The sequence below is a fragment of the Carcharodon carcharias genome, chromosome 8 (assembly GCF_017639515.1).
Source record: "Carcharodon carcharias isolate sCarCar2 chromosome 8, sCarCar2.pri, whole genome shotgun sequence".
Classification (NCBI taxonomy): Eukaryota; Metazoa; Chordata; class Chondrichthyes; order Lamniformes; family Lamnidae; genus Carcharodon; species Carcharodon carcharias.
This window is the reverse complement of record NC_054474.1, coordinates 48,888,593-48,906,753: the sequence shown is the minus strand read 5'-3', so window position 1 is coordinate 48,906,753 and position 18,161 is coordinate 48,888,593. Positions and strand designations below refer to the sequence as shown.

The 18,161-nt window shown below is 45.6% G+C and overlaps 1 protein-coding gene across 4 annotated transcripts in view; it reads left to right on the top strand.

Moving 5' to 3' along the window:
* LOC121280769 (collagen alpha-1(XXIII) chain-like) overlaps positions 1-18,161 on the top strand; it is a 275,471-nt gene that overhangs the window by 210,979 nt on the left and 46,331 nt on the right. For all 4 annotated transcript variants that reach the window (XM_041192944.1, XM_041192942.1, XM_041192945.1 and 1 more), the window contains 4 exons: positions 4,193-4,246; positions 6,098-6,142; positions 12,493-12,561; positions 17,644-17,742. In XM_041192944.1, the coding sequence (XP_041048878.1) occupies positions 4,193-4,246; positions 6,098-6,142; positions 12,493-12,561; positions 17,644-17,742 (267 nt within the window). The remainder of the gene's footprint in view (positions 1-4,192; positions 4,247-6,097; positions 6,143-12,492; positions 12,562-17,643; positions 17,743-18,161) is intronic.

The following is an 18,161-nucleotide window of genomic DNA, read 5'->3' as shown; positions in this document are numbered from 1 at the left end:
TTTGTTGTATATACTTGTTAGCATTCTTCGGCAGGCTGCTCTATTGAAATGCTCATCTGAGTCCTCTGCAGTGTAACTTGTGTTCTACCTCGACCTCCAGCAATCTGGCACCTGCACTATCCTTGCCTGTCTCCTGATTGTAGCCCATTCATGCCTGGTATCTCACCACATGCAAATCCTGTTCCCCTATGCTATCATCTAAATTACATGTCAGTATTTTCTGGTGTCCATGAAATCAATTGATGGTGCCATGTGTTCATCATCACTCTTCCTGCTGTTCCTCCACTGCATAGCCAGGTTGCACCTCTTGGGCATCTGAAAGGAAAAAGGCATAAGAATGAGGTTGTGATTTGAGGAGAGGGGAAATTAAGAGATTCATGCTTACATGTTCAGCTTGTAACTCAGAAGAACATGTAGAACAAGGGGTAAGTGAATGTAGAAGGAAGATTAGGCATGAGGATGCTATCATCCTTGATGTTTTCAGCCACATCATTGGCCATGGCTACAACAGTGACTAGCAAAATAATGACCCACATCATTTCCACAATGGGGGTCAGGACATGCAGGTGCACTTGTGCCACTCCAGTTAGCTCCTTCTGCCTCCAATGGTACAGTCCTGCAAGAGAGACTGAAGTTTGACACAGATTACCCTGCAATCTGTTTTACTGATATGTTGGCTGTCATGGTTGAATAGCTGGCAGTGTATGCAATCTATGGGACATTGGTGTGAGGCTTGCAACAGTGATAAGTGTATGACGGTGAGGTGAAGCATTTAAATCACAGGCATGAGGTCTAATTGTTAGAAATTGTTGGTAGATGAATGATGGGGTTGTGGCACATTGAGCAGTGTGTGAGGCTAATAGTGCCATTGGTAGAATGCAGCATTAGAAGATAATTTCACTGATCTTGACCACTCGTGAGGTCATTGAACTTCTTGTAGTACTGCATCCAGGTGTTTGGGGCTTGACTCCTGGCATTGACTACCACAGTTATCTGCCCCCATTGCCTTTTGACTGTGGGTTAGAGGGCCATCAGGGTCCTGTTCTCATTCCTTTCCTCATTGTTTTGCATGGTCATTATCAGAGTCACACATAAGCTTGTGGATGGGAGGTCCATGATGACACTGTGTGCAGTGCAGCAGCAATGATGCCTTTCCCTCTGCACCGCAGCATTGTTGGCCTGGTGTCCAGTATTCTTGGCCTCTATCAGTGGCCACCCTATGACTGGATGCAGAAATTATTCAAATGAGCAGGCAGCTAATTTCAAAATTGCTGCACTGCCTTTATTGCAATCAATGGGCTAATAATGCATTGCAAGCCCCATGCCCATTTTGGGGAGCTATCCAATTTAATCCCTCCAACCCCACCCCCCCCACCCATATGTTTGAGAATGGGATGAGAAATTTTCATCTGTACTCTCAAAGCAGAAAAAAGCACACTGCCTGAGTTTAGAAAGTATCCGCAAGGTCTAATAGATCCACAGAGCACTTCTTAAATGTGGCTTGACATGATACTGGTGATGAGTCCACGTGGTTGAGATGATTTCCCTCAGGGGATCTCTCATTGCTATGCTTTGGAGTCAGAAACATCCATAATTCCAGAATTATAGCATAATTTTTAATATCATTGTGAAGTGGAAGCTGTACAAATGTTGCAGCAAATCTAATGTACGTTGAATTTTAGGAAATAGAAATATAAATCTGATTTTTATTAGCTCTGTTAGGATAGCCATGGGCTAAACTTTCCGCCTATTGACCATGAAGCAATTGATAATTGAGCCCATATGTCTTTATCTGACTGCTTTTCAGTTGACTGACATTTGTATGTGTGATTTATGATTCTATTTTTTGATATGTGGAAATGTTGATAATTTGCTAATAGTCACAATACTGGTGTGTATTAAAAGAGAAAGGAGCATAAGTCCATGGTAGATGAGCACATTGATAACTATGCAAGCTACATGGTGAACATTGTCTGCCACAAGCCTTACATAACCATGTTCCTGGGGGATTTTCCCTCTGATATTGCCAATCCTATTCTTTCATCTCTCGAGTCTTACCTCCACACTGGTATGGCACTGTCATTCAGAGTCCTTCACTCCTTCTCTCACTTCCGCATGCGATTGTCATTTGTCAATGATCAGGGCTTCCCCAGAGCCAGCAACCATGTTGTACTGCTTCAAATGAATCTTCATTGTGCATTTGTAAGCCTTTGTTATCTGCCCTGCTTTCTTCTGTCATTCACCAGTTCTCCATAAGGTACCTGCTTTGGTAATCATATGTTTTCCATCATAACAATATGTCCTGCTCATCAGAGCTAAGCGTTGATTATTATAGCTTCAATGTTGTCAGCACGTGCCAGTATATCATTGTTTGTGATCGTGGCCTATCACCTAATACAATATAATGTGCAACGGTAAAACATTTCCAGCTGTTGCCTTCTATACATTGTCCATGTTTTGCATACATATAGGTATGTGCAGTATCTCATGATTCTTTCATAGCACAGCATGTTTTGGCTACTAATTATCATTATTTACATAATTATTTTAATATCTTAATTTTTTTCTTAATTTTATCAGAATAAAACGTCACCACCTATCATAAAGTCTTGGCACTGGGAAGGGAGATGTCATCCTAAAATGCTTTATCTTTTTCATTGCACAGTGTCTAGGATAGAATGTTTTTCAAAAATATTCATATCTAACTAAACAAAATAGGAGTGTTTTGTCCCTGATCTTTCTTCTTTTTATATTTTAGTTGGCTAGCCACTTCCTCCACTTAGGGAATTAACCTTTTACTAAGCCAGTGCATTCACGTTTGGAGTGATGAATTAATGGGAGCAATGTTGAAGACTGTCCCCTGGTGAAAATGGCACAGCAGCATCCCAAAAATAGTGGGGCGTGACTTAGAGCCCAGCTCCCTCTGACTGTGTGGTTGACATTGCATTCCCAAAGGTGGGAGGGACACCAAGCACTGAGTCCAGCAGTAGGCTATTTTAATATACAAACTGGGGCCCTATGATAAATGGCATTTTAAGGCTTTATTGGTGGAGCCTATAGTATGCACATTTTGCGTAGTAACTGATGACCCATCCAAAGAGGAGTACAAAAAAGTAAATTTTAGGTAATTTTTACAGAGGAGTAGGAGTGTTCCTACAAAACAAAAAAACGATCTCAGCCTTTGCTGCACTGGGTCCCAGCCCCGGAGAACAACCCCTTCCCCTGGATATACCTTTCTCTGGACCAGAAGTTGGGTGGGCTGCTCGATGTTGCAGCAACCTGGATTATCCCTGAGGCTCTCAATTTCCATTCACAGCCTGCTGACCACATGTTAATTTCCCCGTCCACAAAATAGGCTCCGCTTTCTATTAGGGTTATTAAACAGCCGGCACAACATTGCTCAGGGCAAAATCTACCCCAGTGTTTAATATGCTAATTGCAGTCTTGCATGTTTATTTGCTTTGTTCTGTAAATAAATCAAACAGAATATTGTTCAGTAGCTGAAATAAGGTCTTAACAAACAATTAAATGTTTCAACAATTGTACATGATCCTGGAAGGAGCCAGATTATTCAATTTGCATGTCCTGGCACATTAGGAAGTGTAGCTCCAAGCCAAAGAGCATCCTTTTCTGTTTTAATTCCTGTGGATGTTTGACACGATTACACAATTGTGAAAGGTACATCATGATTTTCTTTTGTGCCTGGTTGAACATCAAAGAGGATGTAAAGTACAGGGTAAATTTTCTTGAAAACACCATGGATGAAAGAAAAACTTGACACTGCAGGTCAGGATCATTTTCTCTACAGACAGTTCATTACTAATGACCTTCACAAGCAAGGATTAGCTTTTATATACTTTTCTCAATTGACTTTGGAAAGATATGAATTTTCAGAGCAGCACTACACGTTGTTGAATAGCATATTAATGCTTTTTACCTGTCTTTGGATTAGACCAGTTTGAATTGAAATCTTTTTTCATTAATACTAACAAATGTAAGAAAATATACCCCTTAGTTTGGTCCCTGCTCTGCTCTTTTTAGGGGACTTGTCATTCATTATCCAATGTAATACAAATGTTGAATGCTAACACCTGACTGCTGTTAAAATAACGATGGAAACAGTCTGTTTTGAGGGTCTATGTGTTTACTGAATATTTTGTGATTTGTGCTTGCACATTCCTCATCTATGCAGGGAGAAAAAGGCATTGCGGGTCCCCAGGGATTACAGGGATTAGTAGGATTAAAGGTAAACTATAAATTTACTGCATTTTCTAAATATATAGGGCTGGATTTTACATTCCCCCACCAGTGGGTTTGAAGGCAGGGATCGTAAAATCCAGCCGGTGGCCTTCCCTACAGCTACCTGTCTGCCCCCAGCCTGTCTGAAATGGCGAAGTGGAAGAGGCGCTGGGTGACCTGCCTGCCCTTGGACCTATTGAGGCCATTAAATGGCCATGAAGAGCCTCATCCTGTCCCTGCCAGTATTTTGCCCATGGTAAGGGGAGACCCATGCCATGTCTGAAACCCGGCAGCTTTAACTGCGTGTCGAGCAAGGGGACGTTGACCTCCTTTGCGGCACCCTCCCTCCAGGTGAATCCCCCCTCCCCCTGCACCAAGGTCAACCCTCTCCCCGGCCTCCTGAACAAGTCCCTCCACCCCTTACTCGCCCCTTGCTAAGACTCCCAGCCCCGGATTTACCTGCGCTCCTCAGCATTTTGGACTGCCTATTGAGGCTAGCATTGCTGGAACTACAGAGGACTACAGAGCTGGTGGCTGTCCGATAGGACAATTCTCTAAGGTGGAACTTCTTCCTGTGAAAGAGATAGAGATCTTGCCTTAAAGCAATTAACGCTGCTCCCAGCATTATACTGCTGTGGGCCAGCCATCGGATCTCGGTCGGATTCTCCCCTAACATTTTACCAGGGGGTGGCGCAGGATCACAGTGCCCTGTAATTATCCTTACAATAGGTTAAATAAGTTTACAATAAAAAAATGAAATTATTATCCAAATTATCCTGAAGAATAAATTATTGTGACCAAACTGTGATATGATAAGCAATAATTGATTACCAGGAGGAAGGGTCACTTTATATATGATATATCAATCCACCTTCAAGGGATTTAGTTCAATTACAGAGTTAGTTTAATTTAGTTCAATTACAAACAGAGATACCATTTAATCACAATGCTTCACACAGACCACAATGTCAAATGTGATAGGCAGAATTTTTATGAGAGACGAGTCTAAAACAACCAGCATCATTCAACCAGATTTCAACTGAAGGGGAAGAATAAAATGTGAAGCTGTCCACAATGTTAAAATAGCTTCAGTTATGTTGCTAGTAACCAAAAAAGTAAAAGCAATAGTTGAATCAGAGCTCTCTCTACTTCCTATCCTACATTAAGTCACTTCATCTCTCATCTGTATCATTCCTGACCTCCAACTAGCTCCCCAATGCCAAGGCATTGATTGGAGAATTTTTGTCCATATCTATTAATCTCCTTATGGCTTTTTTCCATCCTGGCTCCAGAAAAATGCCCCAGCTTGTACTCTCCACCCTTCCAAATATAGTGTACCAAAGGCAACAGGTCCTTCAGAGATCATGTGCCAGCATTCTGGAGATCCCCAATTGCTGGTCTCACCTCTTCAAACACACTTTTGCTCGCCTCTGTTACTTGGTGCCTAGATTTCTGCCTGGCGTCCTAAGGATGCAAAGTATGTTCAGGGATGAACCCAGGGATGTTCCACTATTTCCCTATAGAAGTGAACCTGATTGTTGCTAGAGAGAAAACCAGAAAAGATTTCTCAAAGACCAAAGTTGCCAAATAAATTAATTTAGCACCTTAAAATTATTTTGTCAGCAGATAAAAGCACTGTTCTAATTTAAGTTTTTTGCAATACATACAATACATAAAGGTAAATCAAGAGAGGCTGGCATTTTGAGTCTGAGAGGGATCAAGATTGGCACATGATTATTATTGAATAGCATGCATTTAATTAAATCATAAAACACAACATTGTATTTACTTATGGTTGCGCAGAATTTTAATCTGTAGTCAGCAAATTTTAACAAAGATATCGTTGAACTTATTTTAGGGTGAACCTGGAAAGAAAGGTGAAAAGGGGCGTGCAGGACTGAATGTAAGTAGTCATTTTGTTGGGTTACATTCATTTCTGGAGTTAAGAGTTAATTCTACATAGAGAGAAATAATACAAACTACCAGGAAAATCTAATATCCTGCCTATATATCTGTTTCTTTCCGAAACAACGTAACCTCATTACCCTGTAGCTGTGATTTCTCTCCCCAACCCCCAAGAAGGGACCACACCAGTAAAATTCTCCACGACATCTTTAATTTACCTGAAGAAGAGTCATACAGACTCAAAATATTAACTCTGTTTCTCTCTCCACAGATGCTACCAAACCTGCTGAGTTTTTCCAGCATTTTCTGTTTCTATTTCAGGGGCTGAATTTTCTGTTTGGCGGGGGGGAGGGGACAGAGCAGAGCGGGAGTGAGGCAGAGTGGGAGCGGGCGCAGGTGGGTGTGGACCAGATCACCACCCGCGATCGGGCCTACACCACCATTTTACGCGGACGGGCCAATTAAGGCCCGCCCAGCGTAATGCCTGACCTCCGAGGATAGCGGGAGTGGGCGGGCGGCGGCGGGAGTGCATTGTCTGCCGGGTCCAATGGTGACCCGGCGGCCTGTTTATCAGAAGCTCTGGCAGCCTTTGCAAGGCTGCTCACAATGTCAAGTAGAAGGGCTCACCAGAGGGCTTCTGGTGAGCAGGCCAGTTCAGAGGGTAGGCCAGCAGAGCAGGCCAGGCTGGACAGTAAGGCAGCAGGACAGGACAGGCCAGGCCAGAGGGTAGGGCCCCTTGTGTAGCCCTCGTTTCTCGGATGATTGCCTTGCAGCCTTCCTCAAGGAGGTGGCAGCTTGTTGGGAGGTGCTGGTTCCCCAGGATGGGAGAAGGAGGCCCCCCCACATGATGAAACATGCCTGGGAGGAGGTGGTGAAGGTGGTGAGCTCCCACGACGTGGTGCGGTGCATCTGGGTCCAGTGTCGCAAGCACTTCAATGACTTGTTGCGCTCAGGAAGGGTGAGTACCATGTCGGCATTGGTCATGTAACCCAGCAGGTCGGCTTACCCACCTGCTGCACTGTCCCCGCACCCCCCTTTCCCCAACTGTAAGTCTGAGTGTAGTGACTGCATTGAATCATTGACGGCATTTGTCCTTTGCTGGGTGGGCCAGCAGATATTGCCCGTGCTGAGGTCAGCCTGAGAGGGTGATGAAGAGATGCATATTGCCCCTGCAGCATGTGTTACACTGAGCCCTACATGACTGGTTTTGGGGCAACCTGGAGGAGCTGCACCTAGGTACTGTGCTTGAACTGCAGGACATGTCCAAGTCAGGGTGATGACATGCTGGGAGGGGAGCTTCAAGGTGGCATGGCAACAAACCATTTGCTGCGCTCTGCACTCCACGTGCTTGCGGCTCCTTGCTGTGGAAGGATATACCATGTGGTGCCAAATGTGACGTAGGCAGCATGTGTCCAAGGAGGGTGGGGGGTGGGGTGCGCAGGGGGAGGAAGTGGCTTAGCATCTTTGTGTGAGTGTTCGGCAGCAGCGGGGTGAGGAGACTCTGGAGCCCTGATATGTCCCACTCTGGTTGGGGTGGGCCGTGTGTGAAGAGAGTCCATGTGCAATTTGCACTGATCAATGCTCGTCTCTCATTTTCAGAAGAGTACTCGTAACGCGGCAGAGCGTGAGAGGACTGGTGGCGGCCAGGCGCAGATCACCATTCTTAGCCGCTTTGAGCAGGAGGCCCTGGATCTGGAGAGGCGCCATGCGCTAACGTCCACTGGTGTCGGTGAGGCTGGGGTGCCACAGCCAGATATTTATGCCCAATATGAGGTCAGCATTGTTCTCCCAACAGCCATGGCAGTGCTGAATGTTAATTGATTTAATTTTGCAACATGGCTTGACCATTGCTTATAGAAGGATGAGCACATAATGATCCAGGGGACCGGTAAACACTTTGACATTGTCTCCATGTTAACTGATCCACTGTCCTTGTTCTTTCTTTCAGCATCAGCAGAGCAGGGCCAGGAGGAGGAGGAGTAGAGGTCCCCCTCTCACACCTAATGGCCCTGAAGTCTCACCAGCGTCACACCATCTCTGCCAGGCAGGCACCAGCACAGACACTAGCACCTTGGTAGGAATTCAAACATCGGCTAGTGTCCCTGGGCACAGTGATGAGGACACTTCACAGTCACTGGCAAAGACAGAGAGCCCATGGCGCCAGCAGTTGGAGGACTGCAGGGGACCAGGCACATGCTCAGTCGGTGCCTGATGATGTGCCTTTGGAGTCGTCCGCGATGCAGCAGGTGCAAGAAATGTGGCCGGTGTGTTGGAGCATCTGAGGGAGATACGTGAGGCAATGCTTGGCTTGGTCTCTGTGGCAGAGAAGTCTACGTGGACAATCACCAAAGCAATGAGCCACATGTCTGAGCGCCATGCGTCCTCCATGGAGAGAGTGGCGACTCTCATGGAGAGCCTCCTCCAGGAGACCCATCAGGGTTTCCTGGGGATGCGCTCTGACCAGCAAGCCCTCACATCGGCATTGACCTCAGCTGGTCATTGCCAGTGTGGAAAATGGTTTGGGCATCAACTTTCCCAGCTCGGTGCCCATCCATCCACGGTGAGCATGGAGGTCTGAAGTGATCTCACGTCAGCGTAGCAGCTGCCTAGCATCTCTGTGGGCACCTCTCAGGGCACTACGGATGAGGGCGGGAGCTCCTCTACCCCTCTGCCAGTGACCGTTGCATCCGTTGAGGCTGTGACGACTGTGGGGATGCCAGCTGTGGAATTGGCGGTTCCCTCCCAGGTGGGCCCAGCACATGCTCCATGGGCCAGGGGATGGCTCCCAAGGTCATCAAGGCCAACAGGACAGAAGAGTCAGCAGGCTGTCTCAGATGCCACTCTCAGCGATGGGACAGCACCAAGGCGTAGCAGCTGGAAACGAAAACATAAGGCACCTTAGGCACAGCATGGGTTTATCACTGATGCTTTTGTGGTGGCCCGAGATGAGGTCCTTATGATTTGTTTTGTTTGGTAACACTGTTCTCTTTTTTTTTGGAATAAGTTGGATTGCTTGACATATTAAATTCAGATATGTCACCATGGCTGAAGGTGCCTCTTTGCTCCTGCATGTGTCTGGTTTCCAAAACTGTAATGAGTGCTTTGAGGGACATTCAACTTTATTAACAAGGCCCTTAGTGACTGTTCCTAACCTGGCAGATTTTGCACTTAGGTGCCAAGTATCGAGCCTACAGCCCAGGCTTGTCCTGCAAGTCCATATGTGGTGTGCTAACTGAAGGTTCGTTGGATTAAAGTCTCCCAGGTGTGACTGCCTCCCTGGAGTATGCCTGGGTCAGCGTCTACCCCCTCAGCCTTTCCCTGTGCATGCTCATCCTCGGACTCACTGCTGGACTCATCGTGTGCAACCGTAGCCACTGAGTCAACGTCTTCATCGTCCACAGCATCCCCCCTTTCCAGCGCAGGATTGTGGAGAGCGCAGCATGCAACCACTATCAACGACACACAATCTGGAGGTTATGGAGTGCACCCCCTGAGTAGTCCAGGCATTGGAAGCGCATCTTGAGAAGACCAATGGCTCTCTCCACCACAGCCCTTGTGGTGCCATGTCTCCTATTGTACTACTGCTCAGCTTCTGTTCTTGGATGACAGAGAGGCATCATGAGCCTCCTTCTGAGGGGATAGCCCTTGTCACCCAGCAGCCATCCATCCAGCCGGGCTGGAGGACTGAAGAGCCCCGGCGCCTGGGAGTATCTGAGGATGTAGGCATTGTGGGAACTGCCTGGGTATCTTGCACAGACTTGTAGAATCAGCATTCTGTGATCACACACTATCGGCACGTTCATGGAGTGGAAGCCCTTCCTGTTGACAAAGGCACCGGGTTCACCTGCTGGCGCCTTGATGGCCACATGTGTGCAGTCTATAGCACCCTGGACAAGGGGGAAGACAGCAATGGCTGCGAAGCCTCTGGCTTGCTGTGTCTGGCTTGCCTGGTCCCAAAGGTAGTGGATGAAGGTCAATGCACGCCTGAACAGAGCATCTGTAACCTGCTTGACACAAGTGTGGACAGCTGATTGGGAAACACCGCAAAGATCACCCACTGAGACCTGGAAGGAGCCAGAGGTTTAGAAGTTGAGGGCAGCTGTGAGCTCCAGAGCCACAGGCATGTGGTGTCCGCCCACACAGTTAGCGGGGATCTCAGGTCCAATCATCTGTCAGACATAGTTGACTGTCTCCCTTGAGAGACGGAGCCTCCTTTGGCACTGCACCTCAGACATATTGAGGTAGCTGCTTCACCGCCTCTAAACCCTGGCAGCAGGATAGTGGCATTTTCTGTGGCTCCTTCCACCTTCGACTACCTCTTGGCCCTGCGCCCCTTATGCCTGCACCTGTCCTCCCAAAGGTGACTCCCCTGCAGGCTGAATATGCACTCCTGGCCTCCACCCCCTTCTAGCCCTCCCTTCCTCCTCATAGGAGCTGCCTCCCATTCCCAGGCTACGGGAAGGCTTCCTGAAACCTGCAGGCCCAGAAAAGATTCCTCACTGCAGAGTGCTGACCTGAAGGTTTAAGAGTCCAGAGAATGCAGCTGGTATGTGTTTTGAAGTACTGCAGATCACAGAGGCAACTTTCAAAAACTTTCAGAAATAAATGATTGACTGTGCACACCCGCAACCCCAGTGAGCCCTCTTATCCCGCCCGTGGATGAGGTTAATACAAATGTGTCCTACCCACCTGCCCGTTGTGCCCATGCACCGAGCCGAAGATCGCACAGGTGCTGAAAAATCGGCGTCAATTGGTGCCTCAAGGGCCTTAAGTGGCCGCCCAGCGAAATATCACGATGGCGCGCAGTGACATCAGGACACTCGCCTGACATCACCGTGCGTCACTTTACACACGGACATGTGGGACCCGCCCCCACATACCAAAGGGAACTTTCAGCCCCAGATTTCCAGATCCGCAGTGTTCTGCTTTCACCTTTGAATTATTAACGGAGAAGATTTCCTCTGTACTCCAGGTGTCATTAAATAGTAGATGATTTGATTATGAAGACATTTATTTTTTTTTATAGTTAGCATGCAGAGAAAAATGTCTTCTATGAGAAGAATAACTCTTATGTTGTATTTGCACACATCAGCCTGAAATTTAATGTTTCACAATATGGTACAGACTGCCAACCAAGCAAGTAAGAATTTGCATTTAAATAGCGACTTTTGCAATCTCAGCCCATCTGAGTTAATGAAGTCACTAATGTAAAGGAGGAAGCACAACAGTCAGTTTGGATGCAGAAACAGCAATGAGATGGTGACCAGATGATTTGTTTTTATAAGAGATATTGATTGAGGTATAAAGGCTTGCCAGCACACTATGGAGAACTCTGTGCTTTTCTTTGATTAGTGCCATGGGATACTTTACTCCCAGCTGAGAGGGCAGACATCTCCAACTGTGCAGTACTCCTTCAACTAATTTGACCAAATTGTCAACCTAGATAATGTGCTCAAGTCTCTGGTGTGGAACTTGAACCCACATTCTTCTGATTCAGAGGCACAGTGCTATCACGGAACCAAGGCTGACATTAGTCTAAACTGCAGCAAGTACGAGGAAGTCAAGCATTGCCTACATTTTGAAACAAGCATATTAAAGTTAAATAGGATGCCCTTGAAATTTCAGAAAACAAAATATTAAGCAAATAGTTATTTCGTAGAAACATAAAATGATACAGCATAGAAGGAGGCCATTTGGCTCATCATGTCTGTGCTGGCCCTTTGAACGGGCTGTCCAGTTAGTCCCAGTCCGCTGGTATTTCCCTTAGCTTGGTATTTTTTCCTTTGAAATATTTATCCAATTTCCTTTTGAAAACTACTATTAAATCTGCTTTCACCACTCTTTCAGGCAATGTGTTCAAATATTTATTTCTGCAACAATATTTTTCGAGAGGTTAACCCTGAAGTGCAGCAGAATGGAGCTAGTAAAGCCACGCCCCGGCCTCCTCCACCAATAGCATGTCAGACCTGTTGAGATGCTGGATACCGGTGTAATAAACAGCTGGTCTTGTGTGATAATGCACAGTAAACTCATTTACATGATCTATTGGCACTCTGGGCACAGCTCTGATGAACACACGTGATGCCAGCACTACTACAACTGGTGTCAGCAGCTGTGAAAAGTTACTAATTTCCTTTTGTGTGCTGTGCATATTCCTGGTGTGAAGGAAGGTGAAAGGCCACCAGGTGCAGTGAGGGAGGTGTGGGATGAGTACTGTTTATATCTGGGGTTACCAGCACCAAAAGTTTAGAAGTCACCTTGTCCAGCCTTCAGCTGAAGGATTTGAACTGATTTTCTCATACTGTTCAATTAATACTTCCTCTCTATTTATTATCAACTTGTATAAAGGGTCCAAAAGGTGAACAAGGAATAACAGGGATAATAGACTATGATGGAAAAATTCAAGAGGCGCTACAGGTAATGTTTTCAGAGTAAATATGAATTAGAATGTGTTAAATTGAAAGGAACATCCACAAAGATTATAACAAAAAGTTTTACCCTAAATGCTAAACTAAAACAAGGATTAAAGATTTATCACACTGGTATATTCAAAAAGCATATGTTTTCACCAACTCCTGGGGATTTTATCGATATCTGGATACGCAATGGCTGACAGGATTTAATCATCATTCAGCTCTATCTAAGGGGTCTGCCATTGTGAGCTCCAGGGTCAGAGTGCCCCTCTGTTAATGGGTGGAATTTTCTGACCCCGCCCACCACCGGGATTATCCGGTCTCGCCAAAAATTAAGAGACTCTTGGCTGGGCCCCCGAATTTCCTCAGGCGGGTCCCGCCAACGATGGGGCTGGAAAATCTCAGCCAAAATTTTTTTTTAAAAGATGTATATACAAAGTTTATATCCAATTGTTCCTTAGATTTGATTGAAACATCCCAACCAAAACATCAAATTCTATATTGCAATTCAGATCAGATTACTTTCACATGTCATCTTCTTCATTCAAAAAATATCTGTCCTAGTATACATGACTTGTAATACATGTAATACTAGTAATACATGACTTGAAGTGTACTGGCTTAAGTTACAATACACAAAAATTTGAAGCATTTCTAAAAACATTTATGAAATTGTAACATTTATCTGTTCGACTGGTACCATCATTCACTTCTTGCATTGTAAGAATATGGGAACCAGAGGAGGCCTTTAACCTTTGAGCCTGTTTCAGCATTCAATTAGATCTGTGCCCTAATTCCATTTCCTCGCCTTTGCCCCATATCCCTGAATATCTTTTGGTTTACGAAAATTTATCAATCTCAAAGTTAAAATTAACAATTGATTTAGCATCTAAAAGAGAGTTCCAAACTTCTACCATCCTTTGCATGTAGAAGTGTTTCCTAATTTCACTGCAGAAAGCTGACTCTAATTTGTCCTAGACTTGTTCTAGGGGAGAATTTTCCACCTGTTGGGGGGGAGTTATGTGGGGGCGGGCAGGGGCGGGTGCAAACCCGATCGACATCCCCGTTCGGGTTCATGCCACCATTTTACGTGGGCGGGCCAATTAAGGTCCACCCAACGTGACGCTTGCCCGGAAGCGCTGAGTGCTCCCTGTGCGGGCGGGGGGAATTCCCTGAGTCAGGTCCTGAGCTGTTTTGTGCATGCGTGCGAAAGAGCACAGAAATCTCTTTGGGGCACAGAGGTACCTCAGGGAGATTAGTTTGAGTTTTAAAAAGCTAAATAAAGGAAAAAAAAAATTTAAGACATGACCCCTCATGTGACAGTGAATGAGCTGGGACATGTTAATTAATTTTTTTTTTAAATTTTATTCAGCTTCTAAACACTTCGTGAAACCTCATCCCGCCCGTGGATGAGGCTCCATGAAAAATGCAAAGGCTGCCTGGACTCTTTGACTGCCCGCCAACCTTAAGGTTGGATGGGCAGCTCAGTTTATTGGTTTAATTAGTTTTTAAATGGCCTTATTAGACCTTTGACAATTCAGCAGGGAGGGCCCCGCCCCCACTTGCCAAGCCGAAAATTCTGGCCCTAGACTCCCCAGCCGGCAGAAATATTTTTCTCTATCTATCCCAACTGTTCCCTTAATAACTTGAAAACATGCATCAAATAATGTCTTAACCTTCTAAATTCCAGGAAATACAACCCTAAATTGTATCACCTGTGCCTGGAGTCCGGGTATCACGTTGGTAAATCCACATTACACTCCCTCATAGTCAATACATTCTTCCTAAGGTGTCGCATTCAGAACTGCTCACAGTATTCCAGATATCCAGGGCTTTGTATAGTTGAAGCATGACTTCAACCCTTATGTATTCTGTGTCATTCCCTTTGCTGTCCCTGAGAATCTGAAAATTTTGACATGAACACACTTCAGATGTACCTTTGGACATTTCACATGCAACAAACTGTGGCCTACCCGTTTTCATTTATAAGATTATTTTACTTTTAAGAAAGGTTAATCACTAACCGACCTAAGATAAGTAATTGCCTTTAAAAGACAAGATATGAAGGTAATTTTCCAACATTGCATTTCAAACAATATATATTGGAAATCCAAACATGAATTTAGTTTAAACTAATTATCACAAAATCATTTGCTGTAATTGCCCAAATCTCAAATATCCACTGCTGGTGGGCGAGATTCCCAAAAAGCACAATGTTTGGCGAATACCCTTAGGCTGCATGACAGGACATGTTTAATGATAATTTTAAATTGATAATGATGTACTTTGATATTGAAGTTCTTACTAAATAAATCCCAACATCTGAGTGTGCATGTTGTTCATATATTTTATTTAGACATTTATGGAGGTCCTTAACTCTTGCCCACAAACCTTACTTCCTATTGTCAGGATCTTTAGTTGCATTTTTCTGTTAGCATTAACCAAAGAAGTAGAGGCAAATAGATGAAGAAACACTGAATTTTGAGGCAGCAGGATTTTGTGTTCCTGCTGAAATCAATGGAGTTTACAATGACTCACCGCACTTTACTACTCGCCCCCACCTCGACGGGGCCGTAAAATTCCGACCACTGTCTTTCCTCATTCTAAAGTATTTATTTTAAATGAATGATTTGAATTCTGAAATCAAACAAACCTTCTAAGTATGATCACCTGTGTTGTTAGTTAGGAAAAATAAACATATTAATTGCTGACCCTCGAGAGACGGAGGCCGGGATTTAATGTGGGCGAGGGGGGAGTCTCAGCCACTTGTTAGAGAACCGGTGGGATCCCTACATCGTGGGCTGGATTTTACAGGGGGTGCACTGCTCACCCCAGGAAAAAATTTAAAAAGCCTGCCCCGTATTGATAACACGCCGGGGTGGCATAAACAGGCTCAAGGTCGGACTTCAGCCCTTCAGTAGACAGGGAGTTGGACTGTCGAGTGCAGCCAGCTAATCTGATTGGCTGGCAGCTCCAGCAGTGCCAGAATTCAGTAGTGGACATTGCCAAGACTGCAGGCATCTCCATGGAGAACAGCCAATGGCCACCGGACTGAGGTAAGTTTCCGGGCACCCTGGGGGGGTGGAGAGGTGCAAGGGGGAGCAGGGTTTGGAGGCAAAATTGGGAAGAACAAAGAGGGGGGGGGGGAGGGGTGACATCTTGGGGGAGGTGTGCCAGCAATGAGCAGGGCACCTCCTGAATTATGTGCCCTCACCTTCCTTCCCACCTTTTCAGATTGGCAGTTCTAAAAACGGCCTTTGCACTCTGGTCTGCTGGCCACTGCCCAACTTTTTATAGCATTGAAGGCTGATTGAAGCCTTTAATTGCCACTTAACTGGTCAGTTAATGGCCTCAATAGGCGTAAGGGAGGTGGCCTAGTGGGCCTCATTCCCCTCACCACCCCCCCGCACCCCTACATATCATGGCCAATAGGTCAGGGGTGGGCGGGAAGGAAGTGGGCTGGTGACCTGACATATTTTACGTGCCCCCCTGCCAAATAAACACCCGGCAGGGAGCCATAAAATCCAGCCCCGTTTTTCTCTGAGATGCCCAACGCTATTCCGAGGTAACCAGGCACTTATCAGGACAGCACCGGGCCACCTGTTGGATGAAGTCCCCAGTAGGGTGCAAATCCTTCCCCGAGAGTTGCTGGCCAATCAAAGGCTGGCAACTGTACAGTACTGGCACCGCCACTGGAAGCAGTGGCCATTGCTAGTACTACACTAGGGCCTACCATCTGGATCATCGATGGATCCCCAGCTAGAGGTGAGTGTGGGTAGAATTGAGGTCACCAGTGAAAAGGATGGAGGGGGGTTGGAAGCAAGAGCAGGGGTTGGCATCTTCCAGGTTCCCCCTTCTTAATGCCATGTCCCTCAATCAGGCACAGAGTGCCATTCAGCAAACCCAGATTGGGATGGAAAGTCCCCTGCCTGACACTGGTTGAATACCAGAAGTGGCAGATGAGACCCTTACGTGATTCTTAAATGGCCACTTAAGGGTCTCAATTGGCCTCCGGTCTAGAAGGACACCTGCAACCCTTTCCATCCCAGACTTGATTACCAGTTATAAAAATGTTGGACATGTTTGACTGATGTCAAGAATCATCCAATTAGATGATGAAGAGTCCATTTGTTTTCGAATTGGCATGAGGAGGTGGAGCATCGAAAGGATGGATACACCCAGTGACAAATGGTGGGATTGTGGGGGCAGGGCAATTGGAGGCATGAGATCATGGGATGACACCTTCAGGAATATGTCCAACCCGGAGTTGGCAACTTTTAGCACATTCACGCACAATTAGCTGGCCAATGTCAATGTGCACAGATGGAAAATCTGTCCCTGGATCATTTGGAAGATTCTACACTTGCCCTTACACCATCAGGAAAATTTTTAAAAATATTTTTGAAGAGATTATATATATGCATGGTGTGAATTTCCAGGCGGCTGCTCCAACTGACAGAAACAGAGAAGAAATACTGGCCTCCCCTTTAGCCTGCCATGATGGGCCATTACAAATTGTGGAGGCAGAGCCATTGACACACTCACCAATAACAGTGCACTCACAGCCCCTGTCCTAACAAAGGTTAGGAAAGTTGAAACAGCATCAGATGCCAAGTAGCCTGACTCCTAAAGGAGCTGTAAGGTCATCTCTGGACGGTAATCAATTCCCTCCAGGATCAATTACCTACTTCACCTGTACTTTGGGGCCTTTTGATTGCTCCCTCAAGCCCCACGAAAATTCTCTGGTCTGCAGACATTCTGTTCTCATTCCCTCGGCCACGTATTAAGTCTCCCCCAAACACGTACCATCCAGCCATCTCCATGCAGAAGCTGGCCAATAATTTACAGCTATTCGACACCTGCAGGTGGCCAGCAAAATTTGAATGAGGGCTGAACCTGAAACTGAATCGAGTGTCTTAATTACCGCCACATGCTCGCTGCCTATATTGCATCCATTTTAGGCCCAAACCAAAAATTCCTATCCAATGTTCTTAATGTTCACATGCTCTAATGGTGATGGTGTTAAAATGTGAGCCTTCAATGGAGGTATTGTGCTTTCTGAGTATTGGTATTTCTGGCTTTTTAGGGTATAATTGGTCCTAAAGGGGACTCAGGAATCCCAGGAGTCCCAGGAATTCCAGGACAAAAAGGTGAAAAAGGAGATATCGGTTTCTCTGGTCTACCTGTAAGTGTTTATCTAAATGTCTTTAATTTCTTAAGAATGAGAGCATATCCTCAGCATTAGTAAATAACATGTCAGATATCAATAAAACAAGAAGCATGAAGACATACTACGAAGTGTCCAAGCTGGTTGTAATTCCCGCTCTTTTTTTGTCCTCTTCTGATTGTCCAACTTTACCTCTCCTATCCTAAATGAACTGACCCCTGCAGGGTATCATTCCTAATGTCACTAAAACCCAGATTATCTGGTTACCATTGCTTTGTGTGGGACCTTCCTTTGCCCAAGTTGTCCACTGCATTTCCTACATTACAACAATGCCTGCACGGCAGAAGTACATTGCCTGCAAAGCAGTTTGGGGACATCCTGAGGTCATGAAATGTGCCGTATAAATGTTTGCCCTTTTCTTCAGTGCCACTTCTCAG